At 36.4% G+C, this 26,947-nt stretch overlaps 2 protein-coding genes across 17 annotated transcripts in view; one reads left to right on the top strand and one right to left on the bottom strand.

Moving 5' to 3' along the window:
* Positions 1-26,446, top strand: part of CCDC88A (coiled-coil domain containing 88A) — a 130,819-nt gene extending 104,373 nt beyond the window's left edge. For 2 of the 13 annotated variants that reach the window (XM_031655177.1, XM_031655175.1), the window contains exons 23-34: positions 1,239-1,384; positions 4,945-5,037; positions 5,176-5,390; positions 11,569-11,652; positions 12,645-12,845; positions 13,443-13,514; positions 14,817-14,897; positions 18,072-18,337; positions 18,539-18,645; positions 18,868-18,998; positions 22,788-22,887; positions 23,405-26,446. In XM_031655177.1, coding sequence (XP_031511037.1) covers positions 1,239-1,384; positions 4,945-5,037; positions 5,176-5,390; positions 11,569-11,652; positions 12,645-12,845; positions 13,443-13,514; positions 14,817-14,897; positions 18,072-18,337; positions 18,539-18,645; positions 18,868-18,998; positions 22,788-22,852 — 1,461 coding nt within the window. In that variant the 3' untranslated portion in view covers positions 22,853-22,887; positions 23,405-26,446. Of the gene's footprint in view, positions 1-1,238; positions 1,385-4,944; positions 5,038-5,175; positions 5,391-11,568; positions 11,653-12,644; positions 12,846-13,442; positions 13,515-14,816; positions 14,898-16,689; positions 16,791-18,071; positions 18,338-18,538; positions 20,423-22,787; positions 22,888-23,404 lie in introns of those variants that run through there. The other 11 variants (XM_031655170.1, XM_031655168.1, XM_031655167.1 and 8 more) reach the window with 9 other exon arrangements.
* Positions 1-26,947, bottom strand: part of LOC101025789 (putative prolyl-tRNA synthetase associated domain-containing protein 1) — a 149,292-nt gene that overhangs the window by 116,779 nt on the left and 5,566 nt on the right. For 2 of the 4 annotated variants that reach the window (XR_004178258.1, XR_004178257.1), the window contains exons 2-3: positions 5,272-5,367; positions 1,756-1,801 (exon numbers count right to left, since the gene is read on the bottom strand). The gene's annotated coding sequence lies outside the window, so the exon portion shown is untranslated. Of the gene's footprint in view, positions 1-1,418; positions 1,802-5,271; positions 5,368-7,695; positions 8,484-26,947 lie in introns of those variants that run through there. The other 2 variants (XR_002516645.2, XR_004178256.1) reach the window with 2 other exon arrangements.

The raw sequence follows: 26,947 nt of genomic DNA, 5'->3' as shown, positions 1-26,947 counted from the left end.
TTTTGGGGGGAGGTGGGGTGGGTGGTGTAGGCAGGGCAGGTATGTGTTATTTGCTTTTGCTTTTTTAATACAGATCTCTGGGCTCTACTCGAGACCTGCCAAATTTGAATGCTCGGGCCCAGAAATCTACAAGGGATGCCAAACTTTTAGAATCACTACTTTGGGCCTTCTAAACTTCTGTTTGAACCTCTGGCCTAGCTAAGGCATATTTCCAGTTTCTACTAACTGCGTACAAAAGGCCCAATGCTGCTGGCAGCCCAACTACTAGTAATGCCAGCTGTTAATACCAACTGTTGACTAAATTACCTGATTTCCCTTGATCAAGCCACAAAAACTACACACAGACTTTTAAGGTTTCTTGAAAACAGTGGATGGATGCCGGGCACGGTGGCTCATGCCTGTAATCCCAGCACTTTGGGAGGCTGAGGTGGGTGGATCACCTGAGGTTGGGAGTTCAAGACCAGCCTGACCAACATGGAGAAACCGTATCTCTACTGAAAGTACAAAACTAGCTGGGCATTGTGGCACATGCCTGTAATCCCAGGTACTCGGGAAGGTGAGACAGAATAGCTTGAAACCAGGAGGCGGAGGTTGCAGTGAGCCGAGATCGGGCTATTGCACTCTAGCCTGGGCAACAAGAGCGAAATTCTATCTCACAAGAAAGAAAACAGTAGATGGGGAAATTGTGAGACATACTAAGTACTTAGTGTGTGCTATACACATGCTACTAGATACTTTACATATATTAATTAATCCTTGCAACAGTCTTGTTGCGTGGGAGCTATCCTCATTTCATAGATCTGAGAACTAACTTGTCTAACATTTCATAGAAATAAAATATTAGATATTTGAATCTAGCTTTTGGACTGTAAGTTAAACCATTTTAAAGACAGAAAGCAGTGTCTGGGGAGTTAGATAATTTATTATATATTAGACCCAGTGTTTGTGAGAATTAAGAATATATGTGTGTGTGTGTGTGTGTGTGTATGTATATATACACATGTGTACGTATATACGTATGTACGTATGTGTATATATACACACACACACACATATATATCATGTAACCCAGTGCTGTAGGTATCATTGTCACTAAAATAATCATGCTCTGATAAAAGTATAATCATCTAATTGTTCAAACAGTGGAACACTTAAATCTTTGTGTAGTACTTCATATTTTTCAGTTGATTTATGTTAAACGTAAATGTTTTTTTAAAAAAATGTTTGTGTTTAAACAGTTGCTAAGCCAACTTAAAGGAAATTTAGAAGAAGAAAATCGACATCTACTAGATCAAATTCAGACATTAATGCTACAGAACAGAACACTTTTGGAGCAGAATATGGAAAGCAAGGATCTTTTTCATGTTGAACAAAGACAGTACATGTAGGTACCAAATAATTTTGCACTCTGAAATATGTTACTCATGATTTTATCATTGCCATACCCAGTGGCAGAGAAAATTCATGCTAATTTTTATTGATTTTCAACATTATTATTTCAACAAATATTTTTGAGTGCTTATATTCCAGGCACTCTCCTAATAATCAGAAATACTATCATGAAAACACATGAATCTTGCTCTTAAGAAATTAGTAATATAAAGTGAGAAATACAAATAAACATTTAAATACAGTAATTCTATAATGGAAGTATATGTAGGAGGCCATAGAAACAGCACATATAGGGGCAGGAGTATCTTAGTCTGGGAGAGGCAAGGTGAACTTTCCAAAGATGAGACTTGAGCAGAGACTTACGGATTCAATAGGAGTTTGCTTGAGGAGGCATACCAGCCCAGGAGAGCTGCAATACAAAGACATGGAGGTGTGATGAAAGTATGTTGTGGTGTGGTATAGGACCTAAAAATTAATTGTTCTTTCTGGAGCAAAACTGAGGAAAGGAGTGGTGCAATAGAGAAGTGGCTAAACAGTCAGGACCCAGTTTACAAAGGTTGTTCTATGCCATACAAAGGAGTTGAGATCAGGCTGCAAGACGTGTGAAAGAGAATTGGCAAGGCTTAATTATTGGTAAATTGTGTCTCCAGAGAATTAAACAATCTATTAACACTCAGATTTGGGCCTGTGCGGCCCAGTGGGTAGTCTTTGTATTACCACACGATGATTCATCTTTACTCAATAGATCTCTTTGCCCCACAAATGAGAAGCACCACAGTATAATAGAAATAACACAGATGTTGAAATCAGACAGCTTCTAATTCATGTCCCAATTCATCCACTCACTAGCTATGTGACCATAGAGAAGTCACTTCATTTCTTTGATCATTAGTTTCTTCTCTAAAATAGAGATGACACTTACTTTCCAGATTATTCAAGGAGTACATGAAGTAGTATGTCTGTGCCTTTCAGACTTGATGTACATAAATAGCCAGGGCACATGTGAAACCAGGATACATCATACATTTTTCTGAAGCACCAGTCTTACCAAAAAATTTCAGGCAGGGAACATTATTTCTTTATTAATACACAGGTGTATCATGGAACAAAGGCAGAAATTGTGTAAACTTTCAAAGTAAATGTAAAACCTCAAAGAAATTTCACATTTGTGGCTGGACACCTTGGGCTCCACCTTTAGTCCTTTTAGTCCTTTCTGGGGTATATATTCCTTTACTTGCTTTCAAAAGAAGCCTTGTTTTAGGTTAAGAAGCTTTGAGTATATATAAAACTTTTGACATTTGAGTCTCCTGTCCCTTAAGCAGAGGCATTATCCAAAGCTTTGTTGTCTTAACTATTCTGACCGTTGGTGACTAATACATTTCCAGGTGAAAGTGCTTGTGTCTAAATAGTTGACTTCCAAAGATTTTTATCTATTATGACTTACTGAATTTAAATTACAAATACCCATCTTGCATGTCAGACATTTCTAGCTAAATGCCTCTGTCATATGGTCCTAGCAGGATGGCAGTGGACAGGTAGTACTGAGATTTTGGAGGTTCTTAATGATATTTCAACCAGTAAAAGGAAAAACCAACTGGGAACTATGGCCTTGTTTACAACTTTTCAAACGTCAACTCTTCTGCGGGCCTCAGATCCAAGCAGTTGGTGAATAATAAATGTAGGCTGTGTGCTGTTTGTGCCGTGGTATAACTGTTGGCAATATCTGTTCACAAGGCATCTTCTACAGAATCTCTCGAGTTAGTTCCTCCTAGTCTCCACCACTGTAATTCAGCCTTCCCTCTCAAATAGACTACCCCATTAGCTCCATTAGCTTCCTGAATGTTTTCTTTTTTTTTTTTTTTTTTTTGAGACGGAGTCTCGCTCTGTTGCCCAGGTTGGAGTGCAGTGGCCGGATCTCGGCTCACTGCAAGCTCCGCCTCCCGGGTTTACACCATTCTCCTGCCTCAGCCTCCCGAGTAGCTGGGACTACAGGCGCCCGCCACCTCGCCCGGCTGGTTTTTTGTACTTTTTAGTAGAGACAGGGTTTCACCGGGTTAGCCAGGATGGTCTCGATCTCCTGACCTTGTGATTCGCCCGTCTCGGCCTCCCAAAGTGCTGGGATTACAGGCTTGAGCCACCGCGCCCGGCCGCCTCCTGAATGTTTTCTTATCTCCAGTCCTTTTTTTTTTTTTTTTTCCCGGTCTTGCTCTGTCAGCCAGGCTGGAGTGCAGTAGCGCAATCTCAGCTCACTGCAAACTCCCCCTCCCGAGTTCAGGCGATTCTCCTGCCTCAGCGTCCCGAGTAGCTGGGACTACAGGCAAACGCTGCCGCACACTGCTAATTTTTGTATTTTTTGTAAAAACAGGGTTTTGCCACATTGGCCAGGCTAGTCTCAAACTCCTGAGCTCAAGTGATCCACCTGCCTCCACCTCCCAAAGCACTGGAATTATAGGCCTGAGCCACTGCGCCCTGCCTTATCTCCAATCTTTCTGATATATCCTATTCCATCATTGGGTTAAAGTACTTTAAACAAAGATTTCTTACCACTTTGTAATGAAACTTGGAATACTTCTGATTTCCTACTGAGCAGAATCTAAAACCAAAACTCTCCCTCACTACTTCGTCTCAGCCTATAACGTTCAAGCTAAACATAACTTAGCATTTTTTTAACTTCCTACACTACACCAACATATAATTTAGCATTCTTATCTTTCCTTTTCAGCCTATCTAATAATGGCCTTTTTCTTCATGGGGATTTATTTCATGATCTAAGATGGATATATTTACCTTCCTGTTGTACTTGCACAGTATTTTATTTTGGTACTGCTACTTCCTTGGATTATATAGTCATTTTATATATATATATTTGTGTGTGTGTGTGTGTATATATATATATGTATACATACAAACGATATATGTTATATTTATGGATATATCTTCTTTCTCCTATATTATAAACAAAGCTATTTATTATTCATCTTCATATATACCTCATGCCTTCCTCATTGTAAATGATCACTAATGTTTCTTAAGTAAATAGTATTCTTTAGCATTGTGGGGTTTTCTTAGAGACATTATTTTGGTGATCTTTGATGTTTATATAGTAAATACTACTGAGAATATAAAAATGAGACTAGGATGTGATGGCTCATGCATTGCTGGAGTCAGGAAATGATTCTCTACAAGTAAATCAAGCCTAAGTAATTCTGCCGAAAAGAAAAAAATCTATTTGCATGAACATGTGTTTGCAGGATTAGTCATTATATCTATAATTATAAGCAAACTATCCAAATATTTTTATTTTTTGCTAATATAAATTGTAATAGATCACCTTTCTTCCAAAAAGGAAAAAAGAAGTTGTAAATTTTTGAAAAAGGAGAAACATGGAAAAATTCCCATTGTTAACTACCTGATAAAATCTTAGTTGCCAACCATGGTATCTGTTTTTTTTATGTTTTGGGGAGAAGTTAGATCACAGTCACAAAATAATTTAATATTCATAGCTTTACAAAATATGATGCCTGTCCTAAAAGGTAATTTTTATTTTTATAGTGATAAGTTAAATGAATTAAGACGTCAGAAGGAGAAATTAGAAGAGAAAATTATGGATCAATACAAATTTTATGACCCATCTCCTCCTAGAAGGTACCATTAACCAAATTTTATGAATTCTTGTTTTGAAAAAAAACTGTACGTTATTTCTAATATTGTGATGACTTCTAATTTTGTGAAGGATTTGTATGTTGAATTTTAAACTGATAACAATTTTTAAAATTCTGTTAGGAGAGGCAACTGGATTACTCTAAAAATGAGAAAATTGATAAAGTCTAAGAAAGATATTAATCGGGAACGCCAGAAATCTCTAACATTAACACCTACCCGCTCAGACTCCAGTGAAGGATTTCTTCAGCTCCCTCATCAAGACAGTCAAGATAGTTCTTCAGTAGGTTCAAACTCTTTAGAAGATGGCCAGACCTTGGGGACCAAGAAAAGCAGCAGTGAGTGCTTAAACTCTTTAAACATGGTATTGATTTAGAATCCTTTCTAAAGATTTTTTAAAACTTCAATAGTCCTTTGGGGGAATAGTCGGATGAGTGGCATTTATTTTTAATTTCATATTATAAAATTAATTGTGTACTGCATTATTATACAGCCACACAATTTTCTGAGGTAAATCATACACAGATATACTATCATTTGGCCAGAGGGGTAAAATATTGCAGAAAGAAAGTTGAAATAAGAGCTGGAATACCTCTGCCACTTGCTATTTCTGTTAATATGGGCAAGCCTTTTACCTTTGCTTCATACTTCACAGAACAGTTGCAAGGAGCAAGTGAGAAATATGAGATGTCATTTTCATAATTATGTATAACTTAATCAGAATAATAAGGCATTTTATAATGAAGTTTCTGCTCGTATACTTTGATGGTGTCACATTGGAACACAGTTACATTTGGGGAAGCAAAGAAAAATAGGTATGAATTTGAAGGGGTGTTATTCAATGATTTAGAAATTACAGAAGATTAAGAAAATTATTGAAGGATTGCTTGGTAAGGGATCTACTAAAATAGAGAGGTGCTGGCGGGCACGGTGGCTCACACCTGTAATCCCAGCACTTTGGGGGGCTAAGGTGGGTGGATCACCTGAGGTCGGGAGTTCGAGACCAGCCTAACCAACATGGAGAAACCCCATCTCTACTAAAAATACAAAATTAGCCAGGCGTGGTGGCTTATGCCTGTAATCCCAGCTACTTGGGAGGCTGAGGCCGAGATTGCACCATTGCACTCCAGCCTGGGCAACAAGAGCGAAACTCCGTCTCAAAAACAAAATAAAAAAAGGAAAGAAAATACAAAATTAGCCTGGTGTGGTGTTCTGCACCTATAATCCCAGCTACTCAGGAGGTTGAAGCAGGAGAATCACTTGAACCTGGGAGGTGAAGGTTGCAGTGGGTCAAGATTGCACACTGCACTCCAGCCTGGGTGACAGAGCAAGACTCCATCTCAAAATAAAAATAAAATAGAGACGTGGGGGCCAGTCACAGTGGCTCACGCACGTAATCCCAGCACTTTGGGAGGCCAACGCAGGAGGATCACATGAGGCCAGGAGTTCAAGACCAGCCTGGGCAACATAGTGAGACACTGTCTCTATTATTTAAAAAAATTAGGCCGGGCACAGTGGCTCATACCTGTAATCCCAGCACTTTGGGTGGCCGAGGTGGGCGAATCACCTGAGGTCAGAGTTGGAGACCAGCCTGACCAACATGGAGAAACCTGTCTCTACTAAAAATGCAAAATTAGTCGGGCGTGGTGGCGCATGCCTGTAATCCCAGCTACTCGGGAGGCTGAGTTAGGAGAATCGTTTGAACCCAGGAGGCGGAGACTGAGGCTGAGATTGTGCCATTGCATTCCAGCCTGGGCAACAAGAGTGAAACTCTGTCTCAAAAAAAAAAAAAAAAAAATAGTTGAAGAGATAAACATTTGTATATAAACTTGTGATGTAATTTTTTATTACAAATGTAGGCCGGGCGCGGTGGCTCAAGCCTGTAATCCCAGCACTTTGGGAGGCCGAGACGGGCAGATCACGAGGTCAGGAGATCGAGACCATCCCAACATGGGCTAACATGGTGAAACCCCGTCTCCACTAAAAAATACAAAAAACTAGCCGGGCGAGGTGGCGGGCGCCTGTAGTCCCAGCTACTTAGGAGGCTGAGGCAGGAGAATGGCGTGAACCCGGGAGGCGGAGCTTGCAGTGAGCTGAGATCCGGCCACTGCACTCCAGCCTGGGCGACAGAGCGAGACTCCATCTCAAAAAAAAAAAAAAACAAAAAACAAACAAACAAACAAAAAAAAAACAAATGTAGAAGTACCACATTATAATATGCGCTATACAATTACAACCTTTTAATTTCATTACTAGTATGCTTAAACAGTAAAAGCAAAGTAAAAGCTTTGGAAGTATATTCCAAGAAAATGAGAAAATTTTTTTAAAGATGTCTTAAGAAGTTGACTACTATCAAAGTTCTTACAAAATATGTGAACAGGATACTTTTAATCCTCTCACACTATCGCCAATGTCACTAATTGAACACACACACACACACACTCTCCATTCTTTTGAAATAGCAGGTAAATGCAACTGCTGCTTCTCCCAGAGGTAGACTCTCCAAATGGGCAGTTCTCAAAACACTCAAAAAACTATTCACAGTGTTTTGGCTTCAGGTGAATTATCTCTGAAAACATAGTATTTTAGGGTATAGCATATTAGGCATTAATTATGGGCTATAGGACGGGCGCAATGACTCACGCCTGTAATCCCAGCACTTTGGGAGGCTGAGGCAGGTAGATCACTTGAGGTCAGGAGTTGAGGACCAGTCTGGCGAACATGGTGACAACCTCCTCTCTTCTAAAAATCCAAAATTAGTCTGGCATGGTGGCGTGCACCAGCTACTCAGGAGGCTGAGGCAGGAGAATCGCTTGAACCTGGGAGGTGAAGATTGCAGTAAGCCAATATTGCACCACCGCACTCCAGCCTGAGTGACAGAGCGAGACTTCCTCTCAAAAAAATAAAATAAAATTATGGGATATATTTCAGAATGCAAGTATAGCAGTCTAAAAAGTAGAATCCATAGGTAAGCAACAGAAAAAGTCATACACATGTACATTTGTGTGTATGTGTGTCTATATATAAACACACACACGTATATATATGTACATATATGTGTATGTATATATACATATGTGTATGTGTGTATGTGTGTGTATATATACACACATATATGTCTCAAGAAAGCAGTTTTATAATTCTATATCCCCACATAAAATTATGGTTACCCTGGGTCTTTTGCTGTCTGGTTTTGTCCACCAAGTAAATCTACATAAATCCTCCAAGTAATCACTGTTTTAGAGAGATCAAGTTTTCTTTAAAAGGTGGCAGATAAGTTAATTTTATCTGTTATTTTTGGATATAAAATATCTGACATCTTACTTAATAAGAAATGGGGCCGGGCGTGATGGCTCATGCCTGTAATTCCAGCACTTTGGGAGGTTGAGGCGGGCAGATTACGAGGTCAAGAGATCGAGACCATCCTGGCCAACATGGTAAAACCCCACCTCTACTAAAAATACAAAAATTAGCTAGGCATTGTGGTGTGCTCCTGTAGTCCCAGCTACTCAGGAGGCTGAGGCAAAAGAATCGCTTGAACCCAGGAGGTGGAGGTTGCAGTGAGCCAAGATCGTGCCACTGCACCCCCAACCCTGTGCCACTGCACTCCAGCCTGCACGACAGGAGCGAGACTCCATCTCAAAAAAAAAGAAATGGTAATAGGTATACTTATTTTTTTTTTTTTAAGGAAGATTTTTTTTTAAGAGATGGGGTCTTACTCTGTTGCGCAAGGTGGAGTGCAGTGGTGTAATGATAGCTCACCGCAGTCTTGAACTTCTGGATTCAGGGGATCCTCTTGCTTCAGCATCATCCTCCCAAATAGCTGGGACTACAGGAAAACAGCACTGCACTGGCAATTGTTGTTTTATTTAATTGTTTTTTTGAGACAGGGTCTCACTTATTATGCCCAGACTGGTCTCAAACTCCTGGCCTCAAGCGAACCTCCAGCCTTGGTCTCCCAAAGTGCTGGGATTACAGGCATGAACCACTGTGCCTGGCTTTAAAGAAAAGAAATGTCAGTTCAGATATAAGCATACACAAGAAAGGCACAAAAGTCTTTTTTGAAGTCATCTTGTCTGTTTTAAGTATAAATCTGTCATCATTTCATATTCTCTGCTGAAACATCCAGAATAAGAATCAGAAGGAAGTGATATTCTCCTTTCCTACAATTGTTCAGTTTTAGAATTTTTAAAATAAACCCAAAACCCAACAAATACTAATGTTCCCTTAATTTCAGTATGCTTTGGGAAATGAACATTGTATATGTACAAACTCATTACTATAAGAAGAATCATTTCTTCCTGACAAATATAAAACTCCTTTTATACTGTTCATTTTGGAAGAGTATCTGTCAGTAAAGCAGTCCTTAGAAAAAAAATTAAAAACAGAAAAAGAAATAATTTAAAAGTAAACAAGACAACATATGCATGCTGCAACCACTCAGCTTTGTTTTATCTAAGTGTCCATTTTTATATTGCTTTCAGTTCATTTCTTTTTAATCATTGAAAACAGCTGTGTTTACTAAGCTTGAAAAGAAATAGGTCAAACTAAAAGCTTAAGTGAATCATGACTGCTCCTAATAGCAATGAAACAGGTTAAAGAGCTATATGTCCATTGCACTCTCTTTAATGAATGATACTTGTCAGTTTGTCAAAAGAACTTTGATTATTTACACGATGACAGCAAACACTGAGAAAGAATGTAGTTATTAAATAGACAGTGTATAATATGTTTTTAGGTCTTTATGCAAATTGTTTTTCCTAATTCCTAAATTACATTTCTAAAAAGATACAATCATTTTTTATAGTTAACAGTGTATAATATGTTTTTAGGTCTTTATGCAAATTGTTTTTCCTAATTCCTAAATTACATTTCTAAAAAGATACAATAATTTTTTATAGTTAAATATTACTAAAATGTGACTTAAGAATGGTTAGTGACTCTAGTGAACGTTTTTATTTTTGTCCTAATGACTCCTATATTTTAGTGATAATCCTTTTATTCACAAAATCAAATTCCTTCAAAAGCTCTTCAAAATATCTAAAAAATGTTATACTTTTCTCTCGTTTTTTCTTGCTTTGGGGTACCTCCTTATTTTTTAGGTTTATTGGAGCTTATTGCTAATGCTTATTTCTACTATCTAAATACTCTTTTTTTCCCCTCTTTCCCTCAACCAATGTTTTGTAAAATGAACTTAATGTGATTGTTTATTTAATCTTTAGAAATACTTTGGTCAAAAGAATGTTTATTTCAGTGGTGCTGCTAAATAATGCATCAGAATCCAGTTTAAACCAAGAAGGAATTTATTTTCTTTATTAAGGTGTAATAAACTAATGAAAGGTTTTTTCGAGTGTTTTTGTTTTGTTTTGTTTTGAGAGAGGGTCTCCTTCTGTCACCCAGGCTGGAGTGCAGTGGCGTGATCATAGCTCACTACAACCTTGAACTCCTGGGCTCAAGCGATCCTCCTGCCTCACCCTCCAGAATAGCTGGTGCTCACCACCACATGGCTAATTTTTTGTAGAGATGGGTTCTCGCTCTGTTGCCCAGGCTGGTCTTGAACTCCTAGGCTCAAGCGATCCTCCTGCTTTGGCCTCCCAAAATGCTGGGATTGCAGGCAGAAGTCGCCATGCCTCGAAATCTTAAAGTTTTTTAAGATTGTTTTAAATATCTCCTGGGCACCCTAATTTTTGTTGCTTTATAATAATAAAATACTGTGGTAGAAGGTGCATTTTCCTAAGTTATTTTTGTTTTCCAAAATAAATATTTTAACTAATGTTTTAAAAGTTAAAGTAGCTAAAATAGAGACTTCAAAAGCCTTGTACATTTTCATCATGTAGACTCTGTGAACCACCAATAGCCTTCATTTTAAAGGTTTACCTTTACAACTTAACTAGGAAAATTGATCCCTGCATAAATAATTCTAGTCAGTTCCTGTTTTTATAGGACTGTAACCAATCCAAACTTTAAAAGTATATGTTCCTCAGGCTGGGCGTGGTGGCTCACGCCTGTAATCCCAGCACTTTGGGAGGCAGAGGTGGGTGGATCACCTGAGGTCGGGAGTTCGAGACCAGCCTGACCAACATGGAGAAACCCCGTCTCTACTAAAAATACAAAATTAGCCGGGCATGGTGGCGCATGCCTGTAATTCCAGCTACTAGGGAGGCTGAGGCAGGAGAATCGCAGGCGGAGGTTGCGGTGAGCCAAGATCGCGCCATTGCACTCCAGCCTGGGCAACAAGAGTGAAACTCCGTCTCAAAAAAAAAAAAAAAAAAAAAAAGTATATGTTCCTCATCATTGTCTTCAGTGCTTTTCCAAGTATTTTAAAATATCAGAGTACATATTTCATATTTCATTATCACTCAGCAGCATGAGAATAATAGCCTTAATATAGCATACATAGCTAAAACTCAAACATTCATTTCTGTCCTTAATTTCAACATTTAACTCCCATCTGTTCTTCTCCCTTTTTTCTTTCATTTCCCTGTTTCTGTTTTTCCTCATGCTCTGACATTAAAGTGGTTGCACTGAAAAGACTGCCCTTTTTGAGGAACAGACCGAAGGATAAAGACAAAATGAAGGCCTGCTACCGTCGTTCCATGTGTAAGACTTTATGACAGTTCAGCTTCTTTCAACTGACTACACTGGCTTTCATTACTAATTTTTCACTAACCTTTCTCTGGACTGTGCCAATTTCCTTATTTTGCAGAGGTCAGTCTTCCTCTAATATAAGGAGCTGGAAGAATTTTTTTTTCAAGTGGCACTGAATTTGTATTATGTATATGTCCACTTATACATATACATGCATATTTCTAGTCATACATGTAACTTACTCGTAAATTTCCAGTGCTTTCTAAAAATTGGCAGAAAAAAACCCTCTTTATGCCATAGAGATTTTTTTTCCCAAAGAAGTTTACTTAAGGAGAATATAACAAAACTTTTAGTATTAGAAATTAATTTCCTTTAATGAACCAGATTAATTAAATAAATAAAATGGCCAAAAACCCTTGAAAATGCTTGTCATTCTTTAAATAATAATATTCTGGATTTTCTTTTTTTATGTGGCATGGGTAATTACATAATCACATTAAGTGTCTGTCACTTTGGATATCATCTCTTTCAGGTTTTTATTGAATGGTATACTTATTGAGTCATAAAATGAGTAATTTCTTCAGTAACCTGCTCTGACCAAGGACTTTCATTTTCAATAATGATGCTATATAAGAACTGCTCTTCATCTTACCTTTATCTATTCCATTTTTGTCACCACAAAACCACATTATGAAGGCTGCTAATTAAAGTTTTAGCACATTGCTGCGCAATAGCATGGCAGTCGTACTTAGTAAAATTCCTTTCCTCTGTCTTTTAAAGGGGGTGGAGGTGGGATAAAAGTATTTATTGAAATTTATCAGCCTTTGGCCTACTCATTTCATTCAGCTGAATGCATGTCATAATTTAAATGAACATTTGGTTATAATTTTTTATGTCCATTTGCATTAATTCATAGACAAAAACCACAGTATTTATACTACAAAATAGAAATACAAACAAATACATTAACCATGCTGATTCATTTGCTTTCATTTGCATCCCAGCCATGAATGACCTGGTGCAGTCCATGGTCCTAGCAGGACAGTGGACAGGTAGTACTGAGAATTTGGAGGTTCCTGATGATATTTCAACGGGTAAAAGGAGAAAAGAATTGGGAGCTATGGCCTTCTCTACTACAGCCATCAACTTTTCAACTGTCAACTCTTCTGCAGGCTTCAGATCCAAGCAGTTGGTTAATAATAAAGGTATAGGCCGTCTGCTATTTGCACTGTGGTGTCACTGTTGGCAACAAGAATTTTAATTTGACTTTTCCCTGTGTACTTTTTTAAAAAAAGCAACAACCTGAAATAATTATCAAAACATGATTTGTATTGGATTTGGAGGAGCTTTCAAATCATTTTAAAAATTTTAAACATTATACAAATAACTAAAATCTTTTCCAGGCCTCCTTTCATAATAAACAGCTAATGAATTCACAAGAAAAGGAGAAGTAAACCAGGTAAAGAGTGATAAAAGAAGGCAATGCTAGTTTTCTAAAAACTAAAAGCACTACAACTTTCAACAGAACTACCTAGAACCACCCAGGCTCTTGTTTTGCTTTGCAGGGTCAGAGGGGAGATTGTTTCATTGCTTTTGGTGTTTTCCCTAGGCAAGTCAACTCTCATTAGAGTTGCCATTTTTCTTATTCCTAGTTCCAGTTTCTGGTTGAGTCTATGAAATACGTTAAGTCAAGCTGTATTATACATGATTGAAAAACAATTTCCATATTCTGTGTAAATAAAATTTTATAATGGTTTTTTATTGCAAAAATATCTTTATATCCATTTTGCTATTTTATATAGATACTACGTCCTTTGAAGACATAAGTCCACAAGGTGTTAGTGATGATTCTAGTACGGGATCAAGAGTTCATGGTAAGATAATGAACTTTATTTAGAGAGTACACATTAAATACAGAATGGGAATGCTAGGACTCTTGCACTTAATAGGTGAATGTGGCATTGCCAGCAAGCATGTTTTCTCTATCCTGCATCTCTTAGTTACCTCTACCATTTCTTCAAACCTAATACTCCCTTCTGCCTCTTTTAAGATAATTGCTTCATCTAAATATTCTCTATTTTAGTCAAGGTCATTTATAAAGTATGCCTGCACAGTCTTCAAAGGTAATTTTGTTACCATTTTTGTATAAGGTTAAAGTTATAAGAGTTACATTTTGCCATTGGTTTAAAATGCCAATTTAAAATACTAGTTTAAAATATTAAAAATATTTGTTTTAAAGGATGAACTTTAAGAAACCAATTTTTGGGCCAGGGACAGTGGCTCATGCCTGTAATCCCAGCACTTTGGGAGGCAGAGGCATGCAGATCACCTGAGGTCAGGAGTTCAAGACCAGCCTGGCCAACATGGAGAAACCCCATCTCTACTACAAATACAAAAATTAGTAAGGTGTGGTGGCAGGCACCTGTAATCCCAGCTACTTGGGAGGCTGAGGCAGGAGAATTGCTTGAACCCAGGAGGCAGAGGTTGCAGTGAGCCAAGATTGTGCCATTGCACTCCAGCCTGGGTGACAGAGTGAGACTCTGACTCAAAAAGAAACCAATTTTTGGGCAATGTTGAGTATTTCAGATTTTTCCATTTCTGTCTGGAAAATCCCAGCCTCCCAAGTAGCTGGGATTACAAACTATTAGCAATAAGTGGATAACATGTTAAAGGAATTTTAATGTAAGCAGGGTTTTAAGAGTTAGCATAGGGCAGTGTTAACTATACAGTTGTTTCCCTTGTTACAGATAGGAATACAGGACATTAACTGTATAGATGCTTGTATTCCTCCTCTTCTTGACATATCTGCAATGTGCAGAGTTCCTTGTCTGATCTTTTGTAAGTGACCCAATCAGTAGCATTTTGGGGGATCTGGGGGGATATGTCATTCTATTCAACTAAAACACTCCTGGCATATCCATTTAGAACTCATTTTCAAATCTAAGTATGCACTTTATCCTCCTCTTTGAATCTCAACTATTGTTTCAGAAGTGTCCTGTTCTAACATGTCTCAATGAACTATCTGGAAATTTGCTTTCTAATCTGTGGGCATGCTCATCTTGTGAAAGTATGCATGATTGCTTCTTCAAAGCATTCTGTAATCAGAATGTAAAAGCTCATCAGCAGCATCATCAGCTAGAAGTTTTATCACACCGTCTCCTGGTTTTTTCATTTAGCTTCAAGACCAGCCAGCCTTGATAGTGGCAGAACATCCACTAGCAATAGCAATAATAATGCTTCACTACATGAAGTCAAAGGTATGCTGTAGGTAAATTTATTAATGCACTCCATCCATTTCCAGTATTTAAAGGTGGGAGATGGGATGAAGTTTCTGGGGTAAAGCATGAAATCCAAATCATCTATGTTTGGAACATAGTTGTTTGGAACATTTTATACTTTTCACATTGTAATACAAATGTATTTCAATGTATACAAATGTAAAAACAGGAGCAGTTATTTAGTTTCAGTTTTTCATCTTCACAGATAAAAGTCTTATGGTAATATTTATACTTCAAAATTATCTATAGGTCCTTATTTTACTGACATTTTTTCTTTGACGTGAAAATGATTGTCCTTCATTTTCTTATGATGCATGGACATTGAACTCACATTACTCATATTTTAGAAATATGTTTGACTTAATTTATCCACAAAATAAGGGACGGATTTTGTGTTTAATTTGAGAAACAACTATTTGTGTGTGTGTGTGTGTGTGTGTGTATAAAACAAGAACTATATGAATGCATTTGGCTCATGTAAGGAATTATTTCAAGATTTGTTTTCTTAATGTTTACATATGCATTCCAAGGTGAGGTATTTAAGTAAATGTCTGGAAACCTTGACTGATAACTTTTTCCTCAAAGATATTCTGTCTACTAAGATTCTGGAAGTTGTTTGTTTGTTTTGAGATGGAGTCTTACTGTGTCGCCTAGGCTGGAGTGCAGTGGTGTGATCTCCGCTCACTGCAACCTCCGCCTCCTGGGTTCACGCCATTCTCCTGTCTCAGCCTCCCAAGTGGCTGGAACTATAGGTGCCAACCACCACCACAGCCAGCTAATTTTTTGTATTTTTAGTGGAGACAGGGTTTCACCATGCTGACAAGGCTGGTCTTGAACTCCTGACCTCAGGTGATCCACCTGCCTCGGCCTCCCAAAGCGCTGGGATTACAGGTGTGAGCCACCATGCCTGGCCTGGAAGGTTTTCTTTTCTTTTCTTTTTTGAGATGGGTTCTCACTGTGTCACCCAGGCTTAGAGTGCAGTGGTACTATCTCAAATCATTGCAACTTCCACCTCCCAGACTCAAGCGATCCTACCACCTCAGCCTCCCGAGTAACTGGGACTGCAGAGACCCATGCTACCATGCCCAGCTAGTTTTTTTGTATTTTTGTTAGAGACAGGGTTTCTAACATGTTGCCCAGGCTTGTCTCGAACTCCTGAGCTCAAGTGAGTCACCTCATCCAGCCTCTGAATTATTTAACCAACATATCATAGTTATTCTCTGTACTCCAGAATTGTCAGGTTACAAAGAATGCATTTGTTTTGTTCCTTTTTGTATTATAAAATTATTTTGTCTCAGTTGTAATTTTATTTTATCAGTTAATGCTATGACATTAGTACAGTGATCTGAAATACCTAATTTTGAGGTGGGATTTTTAAAAAATTTTTATCATGTTTTTCAGATTTATTTGTTCCTTCCCCACTCCCACTACTTCATTTGACTAGCCTTAAAAGAAATAAATTATTTAATTAAAAATGTTTTTACATCCAGTAGAAAAATGTAGTCTGAAAATACGATTTTTTTTCTGATTTGAAAATTTAAGAAACTCTTACTTTTGTAAAATATTACATAACTTGAGCCAAATTCTTTCGTGGCCCACTTTACTCTCTGTGACTGGGAAACCATGGAAAGTTGCATTTTCTGTTTTGATGTACAGTTTGTTAGTGATCAAATCAGTACTCTTAAGGAACACCAAGATTTGAGGGAGTTTTATTCTAGAACTAGCTAATTTGCATTTTATATAGTTGCTAATGTCAACTGAGTCTTTTAAGGTTATATAGGTACCATATCAACAGTGGACAGCAAGATGATCAAGACTTTTAAAAAAGAATAAAGCACTACATATTTGATTTTATACTTTTACTGAAATGTTGTAAGTAATTGCTTCATGTCTTTATTTAACTTTTCTTATATGTATGCTATTTAAATTTTTTTAAATGTTTAAAGTTATTCATGTAGGATGAACAGAGAAGCCTTCAAGTAGTAATGAGGACTTCTTAGATAAGCAAAGAATTAAATTAGAATTTTCTGCATTTAGAACAGTTTCTGGTCTTAACATACTGAAATAATATAAAATTCACCTAATGAGCCAGGTATGGTGGCTCATGCCTGTAAGCCCAGCACTTTGGGAGGCCGAGGTGGGCAGATCACTTGAGGTCAGGAGTTAGAGACCAACCTGGCCAACATGGTGAAACCCTGTCTCTACTAAAATACAAAAATTAGCCAGGCATGGTGGCGCATGCCTGTAATCCCAGCCACTTGGGAGGCAGAGGCAAGAAAATCACTTGAACCCAGGAGGCGGAGGTTGTAGTGACCTGTGATCGTGCCACTGCATTCCAGCATGGGCAACAGAGTGAGATCCCATCTCAAAAAAAAAAAAAATGTGTGTGTGCGTGTGTGTGTGTGTGTGTGTGTGTATATATATATTTCATCTAATCATGTTCTTATCCTAAATTGTGAGGCATTTTATTTTATTTACTTTTATTTATTTCTTTATTTTTGAGACAGTCTCAGGCCAGAGTGCAGTGGTGCGATCTCTGTTCACTGCAACCTCCGCCTTCCAGGATCAAGCGATTCTCCTGCCTCAGCCTCCTGAGTAGCTGGGACTACAGGCGTGTACCACCACACCTGGCTAATTTTTTGTATTTTTAGTAGAGGCGGGGTTTCACCATATTGGCCAGGCTGGTCTCCAGCTCCTGACCTCGTGATCTGCCTGCTTCAGCCTCCCAAAGTGCTGGGATTACAGGCATGAGCTACTGCACCTGGCCTGTGAGGCATTTTATAACTGTTTGAACCTAACTTTTAAAAAAAAATGTATTATTCACTTATTTATTTATTCATTCATTTACTCATCAAATGTATTGAATGCTTTTTATGAGGCTCTGTTTAGGCTCTGTGTGTGGTAGTAAAAGCATATCTTTGCCCTTGTGGAGTTCACAATAGTTGTCAGTTTGACAAAATAAGGAAGCAGGCTATGGCAGACAATTGTTACACTGATAAAAGATTGACATTGTTTACTAAGCATTTCTAAATAAAGCTTGAAAGTAAATTTGGCTGTTCATATAATTAGGACACAGTCAACAAATGTTATTACTCATAAAGTATTAATCTCATTTCTATTATTGAAATCTCAACACCCCATTTACTCCAAAAGCAGGTGCAGTTAATAACCAAAGCAGGCCACAAAGCCACAGCAGTGGAGAATTTAGCCTGCTTCATGACCATGAGGCTTGGTCCAGCAGTGGTAGCAGTCCAATCCAGTACTTGAAAAGACAGACCAGATCAAGTCCAGTGCTCCAACACAAAATATCTGAAACACTGGAGAGTCGACATCACAAAATCAAAACTGGTTCCCCTGGAAGTGAAGTTGTTACTCTACAACAGTTTTTGGAAGAAAGCAATAAGCTTACCTCAATACAGGTTAGTTTTATCTATGATGACCTTAATTTAGATGAATACCACAAGTTAAATTTCTATAATTGAACTTCAGAGCCTTTTTTTTTTTTAAGTTAAGGAGTATTAAGAGATACCCACAATTATATATTGTACAGTCTGCTAAATCAGGAAAGTAAAAACATGGTACTATATTCACTAATCTGCTTTGAATTTTTTTTAAAACAGATAAAGTCCTCAAGTCAAGAAAATCTTTTAGATGAAGTAATGAAAAGTCTGTCTGTCTCTTCTGACTTTTTGGGAAAAGACAAACCAGTTAGCTGTGGTCTGGCCAGGTCAGTAAGTGGAAAAACCCCAGGGGACTTCTATGATAGATGGACAACTAAGCCTGAGTTTTTGAGACCTGGTCCTCGAAAAACTGAAGATACCTACTTCATTAGTTCTGCAGGAAAACCTACACCAGGCACTCAAGGAAAGATAAAATTAGTAAAAGAATCTTCTCTGTCACGACAATCAAAAGATAGTAACCCTTATGCCACTTTACCTCGTGCAAGCAGCGTGATCTCAACTGCCGAAGGAACTACACGAAGGACAAGCATCCATGATTTTTTGACCAAGGACAGTAGACTGCCTATATCAGTTGATTCATCACCAGCTGCTGCTGACAGCAACACTACTGCAGCATCTAGTGAGTACCATTTACACCAGTGGTCCTCTGATATACTTGACAGCCCAACACATACTATAGGTTCTTGTGCCCAAAATGATTTAGCTATAGACATGCCTGAGTCTCTATATGTGCGGGCTAGAAATTCAAGAACAGAAAGGTCACATTTTCTAAACCAAACTTTTGCCACGATTAAGATGCCTAGTGATGCATTCGGAATGTTGGCAAAAGATAGCATAGGGCCATTTACTGTGGCCCATTCATCTCAGCCGTTCTTATCCCTCAATACAGAATTAGTTAGTAACATAAGTGGGTTACCTCCTAGGCCAGTCACCAGAATAACTGACCAGGCTTCTGCCTTTTTGGATAAACCTGCACAGAAAGAAAATGAACAGTTTTCTGATCATCAGAACCCTAGTAACAGTAACCTGCAGTTTTCTATAAATAGCAACAATCTTGTCACTCCTGCATGCCTCTGTCCTGATGACACAGAAGCTGCATTGTTGGTTTCTGAGGATAATCAAACTGTTTGGTATGAATATGGTTGTATATGATCAAAATTGCACAATATAATATATTGATGTTATTTGATATACACTACTTCTCTAATATTATTTGAAAAGTTGCTGTTAACAAAATATCATTTGGCTAGGTTTATATTTTTTATTTAAAATTGTTGCACAGTGTTCAGCTGTACATGATGGCATGTATATTAATGTGAATGTGTAACTACACCAAAGTCTGCATGAAATATTAATTGCTTTGTCCATTTGCTGCATGCCTTTAAAAACCTTAACCATACATGCTCCTCCTTCACATTTTTTGTTGCCTGATAAGGTTGTTACTTTGATATCCAGAAGCATGTTAAAACAGTTGCATGCTGTCTTACTAAGAAGACATTTTCAAGTCATATTTGCTTTGTTGCTTCTGGAAAAAAAAAGTTCATTTTCTCCCTCCCTTTCTCCTCTTCCCACCCCTCACTTGCTCTTCCTCTCACTCCTTTTTTTCTTCCAGAATGTGTACTTTATATTGTACATGTACAATATCGGGAGGGAAAATGTAAAAAGATGTTTTCTTTTGTCATTTAATTAGGCCATCTGTCCTGTTTTAAAGAAAGAGTTAATAATTCAATACTTTATATAACAAATAGTAACTAATACCCATATTTATAAAACACTTTTCAGATTTAAAAGATTGTTAATACTTATAAACTTAGTGTTATTCTTAGAAAACCCCATCAAATTTAAATGTGATTTACACAGTGACTAGGAACATTTGGATTTATTGTTTCTTCTCTGCACTTTTCATCATCTGATAAATACAAGAGCTCAAGTAACTGTCTTTTTTTCAAGATGGCTTCTATACTTGAAATCAGTTAATACAATAGTTTTTCTAGTTCTTTTTTTTTTATAGAGTCAAAGAGAAATAAACCAAATTATACTGATTGTGTTGGAAATCTGTATTTTTACTTCTAATCAAAAAGGGTAGCAAGTTTACAAAGTGGTAATAATTGTTACTTCTATAATTAATCTATTATTAAATTATACATGTATGTCCTTAAAACAATTTTTAAAAATGAATAATCACACTAAAATGTAAAATTAGAGATCTTGTAACCACTTAAACAAGTATGTTTCTAGTAGAACAAATTTTAGAACTAAGAATGAATACAAACTCTTTAGCTTAAAAAAAAAAGAGAGAGAAAATATTTGTTAACTTTGACTCCAGTGCAAAGAAGTTTTATTTTTGTGTTCGCAGCACTTTTAAAGCAAATTAGCTAAATTTGAATCTCTAACTCCCAAAATGGCTAAAAACAAACCCATAACCCTGATCCATTTACTTCCAGAGGAATACATGTTAGCGTTCTCTCTGGAATGTTTTTTGCCATTTGGATTTAGCCTATATATTACTGATAATGACTCAGCCTGGCACCTGGAAGGAACGCCTTGAAATGTGACCATGTGGGGATGAAATTATATTATACTTGTTGTTATTGTATTAAGTTGTTATTAACTGGACCAAAGAAAAAATATGTAGAGAATATTTGCCTAATGAAATTTGTCTCCTTTATAATCATACTTTTTTTCTGATAGCTATTACAGAAAAAAGAAAAAAATGGTTCTGGTGCAGGTAATCAAATGAACACAATCAAAGGATTGTCATATTTTAGTACCACCTAATATACTTTTTGCATCCTTCTATTTTATTGTCAGTTACCTCCCAGTCAGTCTAACATTTCAAATGTATTTGGCGCTAATATTTTCCCTTTTGCTTTTTCATAAGCCAGTAATAAAACTTAATGGTAAACGTAGCTGAAATTAAATGGGGGCAATATATGACACAAATGTTATAATTAGTGTTATTTCTTTTCCATACTGAGTCAGATTATTTCACAGCTATTTCAACTGTTTAGATATCATAATTCTGACCATAACACTTTAAAATATATTTATTAATTCAAAATTCATTGAAAAATCACATGCTATGATATTAAAATTATATGATTATTTTACAAAATTAGACCTATAGGAAAGAACTGTTTACTACCCAAATAGCTATTGTATATATGCAGCATGTTTTCAAAAAAAAAAAAAAATACACTGTGCATGTAAGAGAAATATGTATCATGTCCATGTGTCCTGAGGACTGTTGGAAAATACAGTCTAGACTTCAGAAATCATCACCTGCTGTGGCGTCATAAAATTTCCCCAAAACAACACTACTTTTTTTTTTTTTTTTTTTTTTTAAGATGGAATCTCACTCTGTTGCCTAGGCTGGAGTACAGTGGCATGATATCAGCTCACTGAAACCTCTGCCTCCTGGGTTCAGGCGATTCTCCTGCCTCAGCCTCCCGAGCAACTGGGATTACAGGAGCATGCCACGATGCCCGGCAAATTTTTGTATTTTTAGCAGAGATGGAGTTTCACCATGTTGGCCAGGCTAATCTCCAATTCCTGACCAGCTTCCCAAAGTCCTGGGATTACAGGCGTGAGCCACCACGACTGCACAATGTTTTATCATAACATTTGGAATCAAATTTTTAGTGGTGGAAATACCTTAGAAATCATATGGAACCAATGTGTCCCAAACATTTAAGAAAAACAATACTTTCTGTAAGTGAAATCTTACATGGATGCCCCAAATTTTAAAAAACTAATTTCATTTAAAGTGAAAGTGAAGCAACTCTGACTCAGTTGAGCAGTTGCACTTATTTTCTCTAAGACACCTCCAGTTTTCCAAAGGATTATTTGTAAAACTATTCGAAGATTCAGTATCCTAATTTTATTAATGATGAAACTGGATAGCTTTCAGTATTCCTGGCCTACCTTTCTAGAAATTTTAAACATATTCTTATGCACTGCATCCTGTTTGACCAAAGCAATTTTAGCTATAACCATTGTAAGGAGGAACATTATTTGCCTATAAAATATGCATCAAGCCCTGGTTTTCTTAGTAAATAATACAAATATTTCATTCCAGATGGTTTTGCTACTACATGCAAGATTATGTTTAAAACTATAGGTGACCATTTAGTAAATAAACATAGTAAGGCTATCTGGCACTAAGAGGGGGGAAAATGTAATTGTTATAGTTTTTTTAAAAATTACAGCTTTCCTAGGAATATTACTTACAGCTTTAAAATATAAAAATCAATCTTTAAGTATTGAGATGCCTATGCGATTAATAATTTTCCCAGACAGTTATAGATTCCTTCTCCTTGCCCTACTCAGTGAAAGTGCATTTCTTATCTTCTGAATTGTATTTTGTTTCGTCTTTGACTAAATAATATGAAATGCTTTTCTCCTGCAGATGTGGACAAAGTACAAGAAAGCAGAAATTCAAAAAGCAGGTCTAGGGAGCAACAAAGCTCCTAATTCTATTACCCACTACATGACATGTGGGCCAAGTGGTGAGTTTCCTGCTTAACATGTAAATGAGATTAGTCTCATTTATACAAACTAACCAAATTAAGTGTGAAACGAGCACATTGCATTAACAGATGTAAATATTGCTTGCTTAATTCATTGACTTTCTGTTCTACTTACTAGTGAAGCAAGATTCGTTGGCTGCCATAGGTTTTTACTTGTCAGCGCAAGGAACAAGTTTTCTTTTTTTTTTTTAAGACTTTTTCTCACTTTAAATTTAATTTTACTAGTGAATTATGTTCTAGGAATTACTTTTTTAGTTTGAAGCCTTTTGTGGTAGGAATACAACTTCCCCACAGTTTTCTTGAAAATTAATGAGAATAAACTAAATGCCTATTCTATGATGAGCCACTCAAAAATTATCTCTGATTTTCTGTCATTCTCATTCTTATAGAAATATCTGGTGCATGCTGTTCTTATAGTGGCTGCTCTGTATTTTGTATCTCTCTCCAAGCTTTTCTTATATTTTCTTTCTTCTTTCTACCTTCCAACTAAATACAGAGAGAAAAGTGTCCTTCAGTTTCTCAGTATGAAGCCTTTATTTCTGAAGTAACAAGACACCTAGCAACTATAGGAATCATTTTTTAAAATCTTTAAGGAGACTTTTAACAGTCCTTCGTGAATAGAGCAGGCAAGAAATACAAACCTTCATTCCTTGAATCAAGGAGCACTACTGGATTCAACTGCCAAAATTTTTTAAAGGTTTTAGGACTTACTATACCTTGTACTGTTAAGATCTACTGAATAAAGGACGTTCTCTCGCTAAGGACCAAGTGTTTTAAGGTTAAGTGTTTAAAGAAGTACTCCAAGAACAATCTGCTTTTTTCATCATTTGTTTTATGAATTTATCCATGTTTGCTTAATGCTTCTGCTAAGTGTTAGCCAAAATCTAGCCATTTATATTTAGTTGTGTAAACCTAAATTAAATGCTGTAGTATTTTGTGGAATGTACTATATAGCAAGATACAGAGAAAGTTGTTTTGGCATGTCAGAGCCTTATTTGGTTAGCAGACTGCATGTGTTGGTACTTTTTTTTCTTAAAGCCAATTATTTTGATGCAAAAGAAATTCAGTTTATAAGATAAATCTGAAAAATCCATAACGAAATAGGAGTTATAAAAAATTTATAGTGATATTAATCTTTACATATTTCCCATTAAGCAACACTAAGCATACATGCGTTAATCCACGGTAAAAAGTGTTTTTCTGAAACTTTTTAGTAAGATGGTTTTCCAGCAAATGGCATTCCCAAGATAAAGCTGTTGTGCTTTAACTCATTTCTTTTCTTTGGTATTGGGTTATGTATGTGTGTGCATTTTTTTAACTTGAGAGCTGACTGTTGCTTAAGAAGTTTTCTTATGGCAAAAAGAATGTAAATAACTTACTATGATCTGCATTTTGCCAGAAACTCATTTATAATTAAGGCTATCATTTATTAATGACTTTTTTTCTCCTTTATAATATTACATTAAAGTTGATAATTGTTATTGGTACTTTTGAAATATTTGTATGCATTTGTTACCTTTAAACATTTGGAAGAAGCACAAAAAAATAGATTTAGTTAACCCAGGAAACATCAATTTTTTTAGTAGTTCCAATTTTATATCACAGTTTTATTTTCTTATGAAATCAAAAAATGCATTGATATTAATACAAATTCATTATTTAACATCAATATCAGAGTAATCTTCAAGGTCTGAAATGAGAAAGATACTGACTTTTTAAAATTTTAACAGTGTACTTCTTAGGCTTTCATTACCAGCTCTAAAGAACTTTTTGGAATAATTCCATATTCCGTAGTGTGTGGTTTATGAGTTGTGGGTTTCATCACTAACCCAGTAACCATGAGAAAAGTCTCTCTCCCTCTGTCTCTCTTTCTCTCTCTCTCTTTCTTTCATAGGCCAGTAGCAATGTTGTGTTCACAGTCTACTTTCCAAAAGACCATCAATAAAAAAGAGAGCATGTTTCAATTGAAATGGAACTTAAGAGAACTTGAACTTACTTACATACTTCAATGCCACCGATAACTTAGGTTTTACCACCAAATGCTGTTAACATTAAATCATTTTGAAACTCTTGGATGAAAGGTGCTATGTAAATGTAAATACAAAGGATTCTTACTAACATACAAATAATGCACAACAGAAATATTTAAAACCTATTCTGTAGACTTTGACACATCTCTCTCTGTCATAACTCCCTGGATTCAAGTAGCACATTGGTAATAGGTGTCAGAGCAGTCTAGAGACACTTGCATGTCAAAAAATGTACACTCATTTTTAGGTGGATAAAAGTAAACATAGAAATTATGTTATGGCTAAATACAGTAAGTGGGTAACTTAGATTTATATTAGCTAGCATCTAATTTGCACAACTAGAACACATCCCAGAACAATTACTGAAAAGCTGAAATTTAATGAGTGGTGAGGTAGCCCAATGAGGGCGAATGACATCACAGCTTGACTTCTCCAGAACACTAATATCTTAAAATAGAGAACATGCTGCGTTAAGGGCATTAGTGCTTCAAGCAGAAAATGCTGAAAAACAGCCTGTAAAGTACTGAATCTGAGTAGGCTGACCCTGAGAAGGGACAATTAAAGAGACAACCAAGGGAACACATTGAGACTACAAAAATATGAATAATCTCAATTATATTCATCACACTTTTTTCATACCATTTCAAGAAAAGACTAGATAAGAGTAACCACATGAATATTTTACTTTCTTCAATATACCTTGAGAAGCAAACTTTGTAGGAAGCCACTCTTCTCCCTTAAACTTCTGCCAAACAATAATAAAGTCAACTGGAAACTAATTGGAGCCGTTTTAACTGGGGCCTGACATGCTTTAAATTATCTGGCTCTATTCTAAATCAACACCTAAACCCCCAAGGAAACTGCAGAATCAATATGCAGGGTAATAGCTTTGGTTCAGAGCTCCAATAATGTGCTTCAGATCTGTCCATGTGGAAATGCTTTCATCCAAATTTTTAAATTGGTGGTTACCAAAGAGTTCACAAAACAGGTTTGTATGTAGCACCTTTCATGCAAGGCATGCTAAAAGCCTATTTTAAAATCACTGTGCATATTATAGAATTGTAGCCACCTCCCAATGAAGTACTACAGCCTGTGCTGTCTTAATGGTTTATGTCAGGAAATGAAAAAGATACTGTACCAAATCTGGAATTACAATGGGGAGTAATGTATGCTAAATGACTTTTGTATTTTAAGTTACTTTTTGTGAGTGGTGAATTTTTGTGTTTTTCTTTTCAGCTACACTTAGTCCTGAGATGTATTTTTTCTTTAAGTCTTGAATGAATACAAAAGGAGCCCATTTTATAATATAAACCTTGATGTACATGTTGAGATATTTGGACAATGAAAATGCCTTAAAAGGAATGCATATGGATAAAGTTGCACTTATAACACCCTTCAACAAAATCTGATTTTAAATTGTCTTTTTCTTTTCTATTAAGGGTTTTCTTTTTCAGTGTCTACTATTGTACTTATAACTGTTATTAAATACCAAATCAAATAATATAAAAGCTGTAACATTTCCTTTAAAACTAATGCTAATAAGGGATTTAGAATTGAATGGCAAAATGTTTATTACTTGGCAATACCTGATGTCAGTCACAGGCATCCAACTCATGACAAGAGATACCACTGTTTGTTTTTTAAAAAACATTTTTCATTTTGGTACTCCTTCAAAAATTAAGTTGGACTAACATTCACGTATCAAACTAATATAAAAAGAAATAAAACCAAGAGGTGATTTTTGTAACAACGGGTTAGTAATCATTTAAAAATGGTATCATTTCACCAAGTGTTATTTTGTTTCTTTCCGTTTTCCCTAGAGAACTATTGTCAGACATAACCGATGACCTTGTTTAATTGATTCTGTCATAACATTTTGTGATAAGTATTAGGGGTTTGGAGAGAAAGAGCGTCTGTCAGTTTTATCAGTCCCAAAATAGGTTTAAGTGTGATCTAATAGATTGCACAAATAAATCTCTCATTTTCACTTAGACTTTAGGAGACAAAGC

Source organism: Papio anubis, chromosome 14 (genome assembly GCF_008728515.1).
Source record: "Papio anubis isolate 15944 chromosome 14, Panubis1.0, whole genome shotgun sequence".
Taxonomy (NCBI): Eukaryota; Metazoa; Chordata; class Mammalia; order Primates; family Cercopithecidae; genus Papio; species Papio anubis.
Note: the sequence above shows the minus strand (reverse complement) of the source record. Positions and strands in the feature narration are given on the sequence as shown.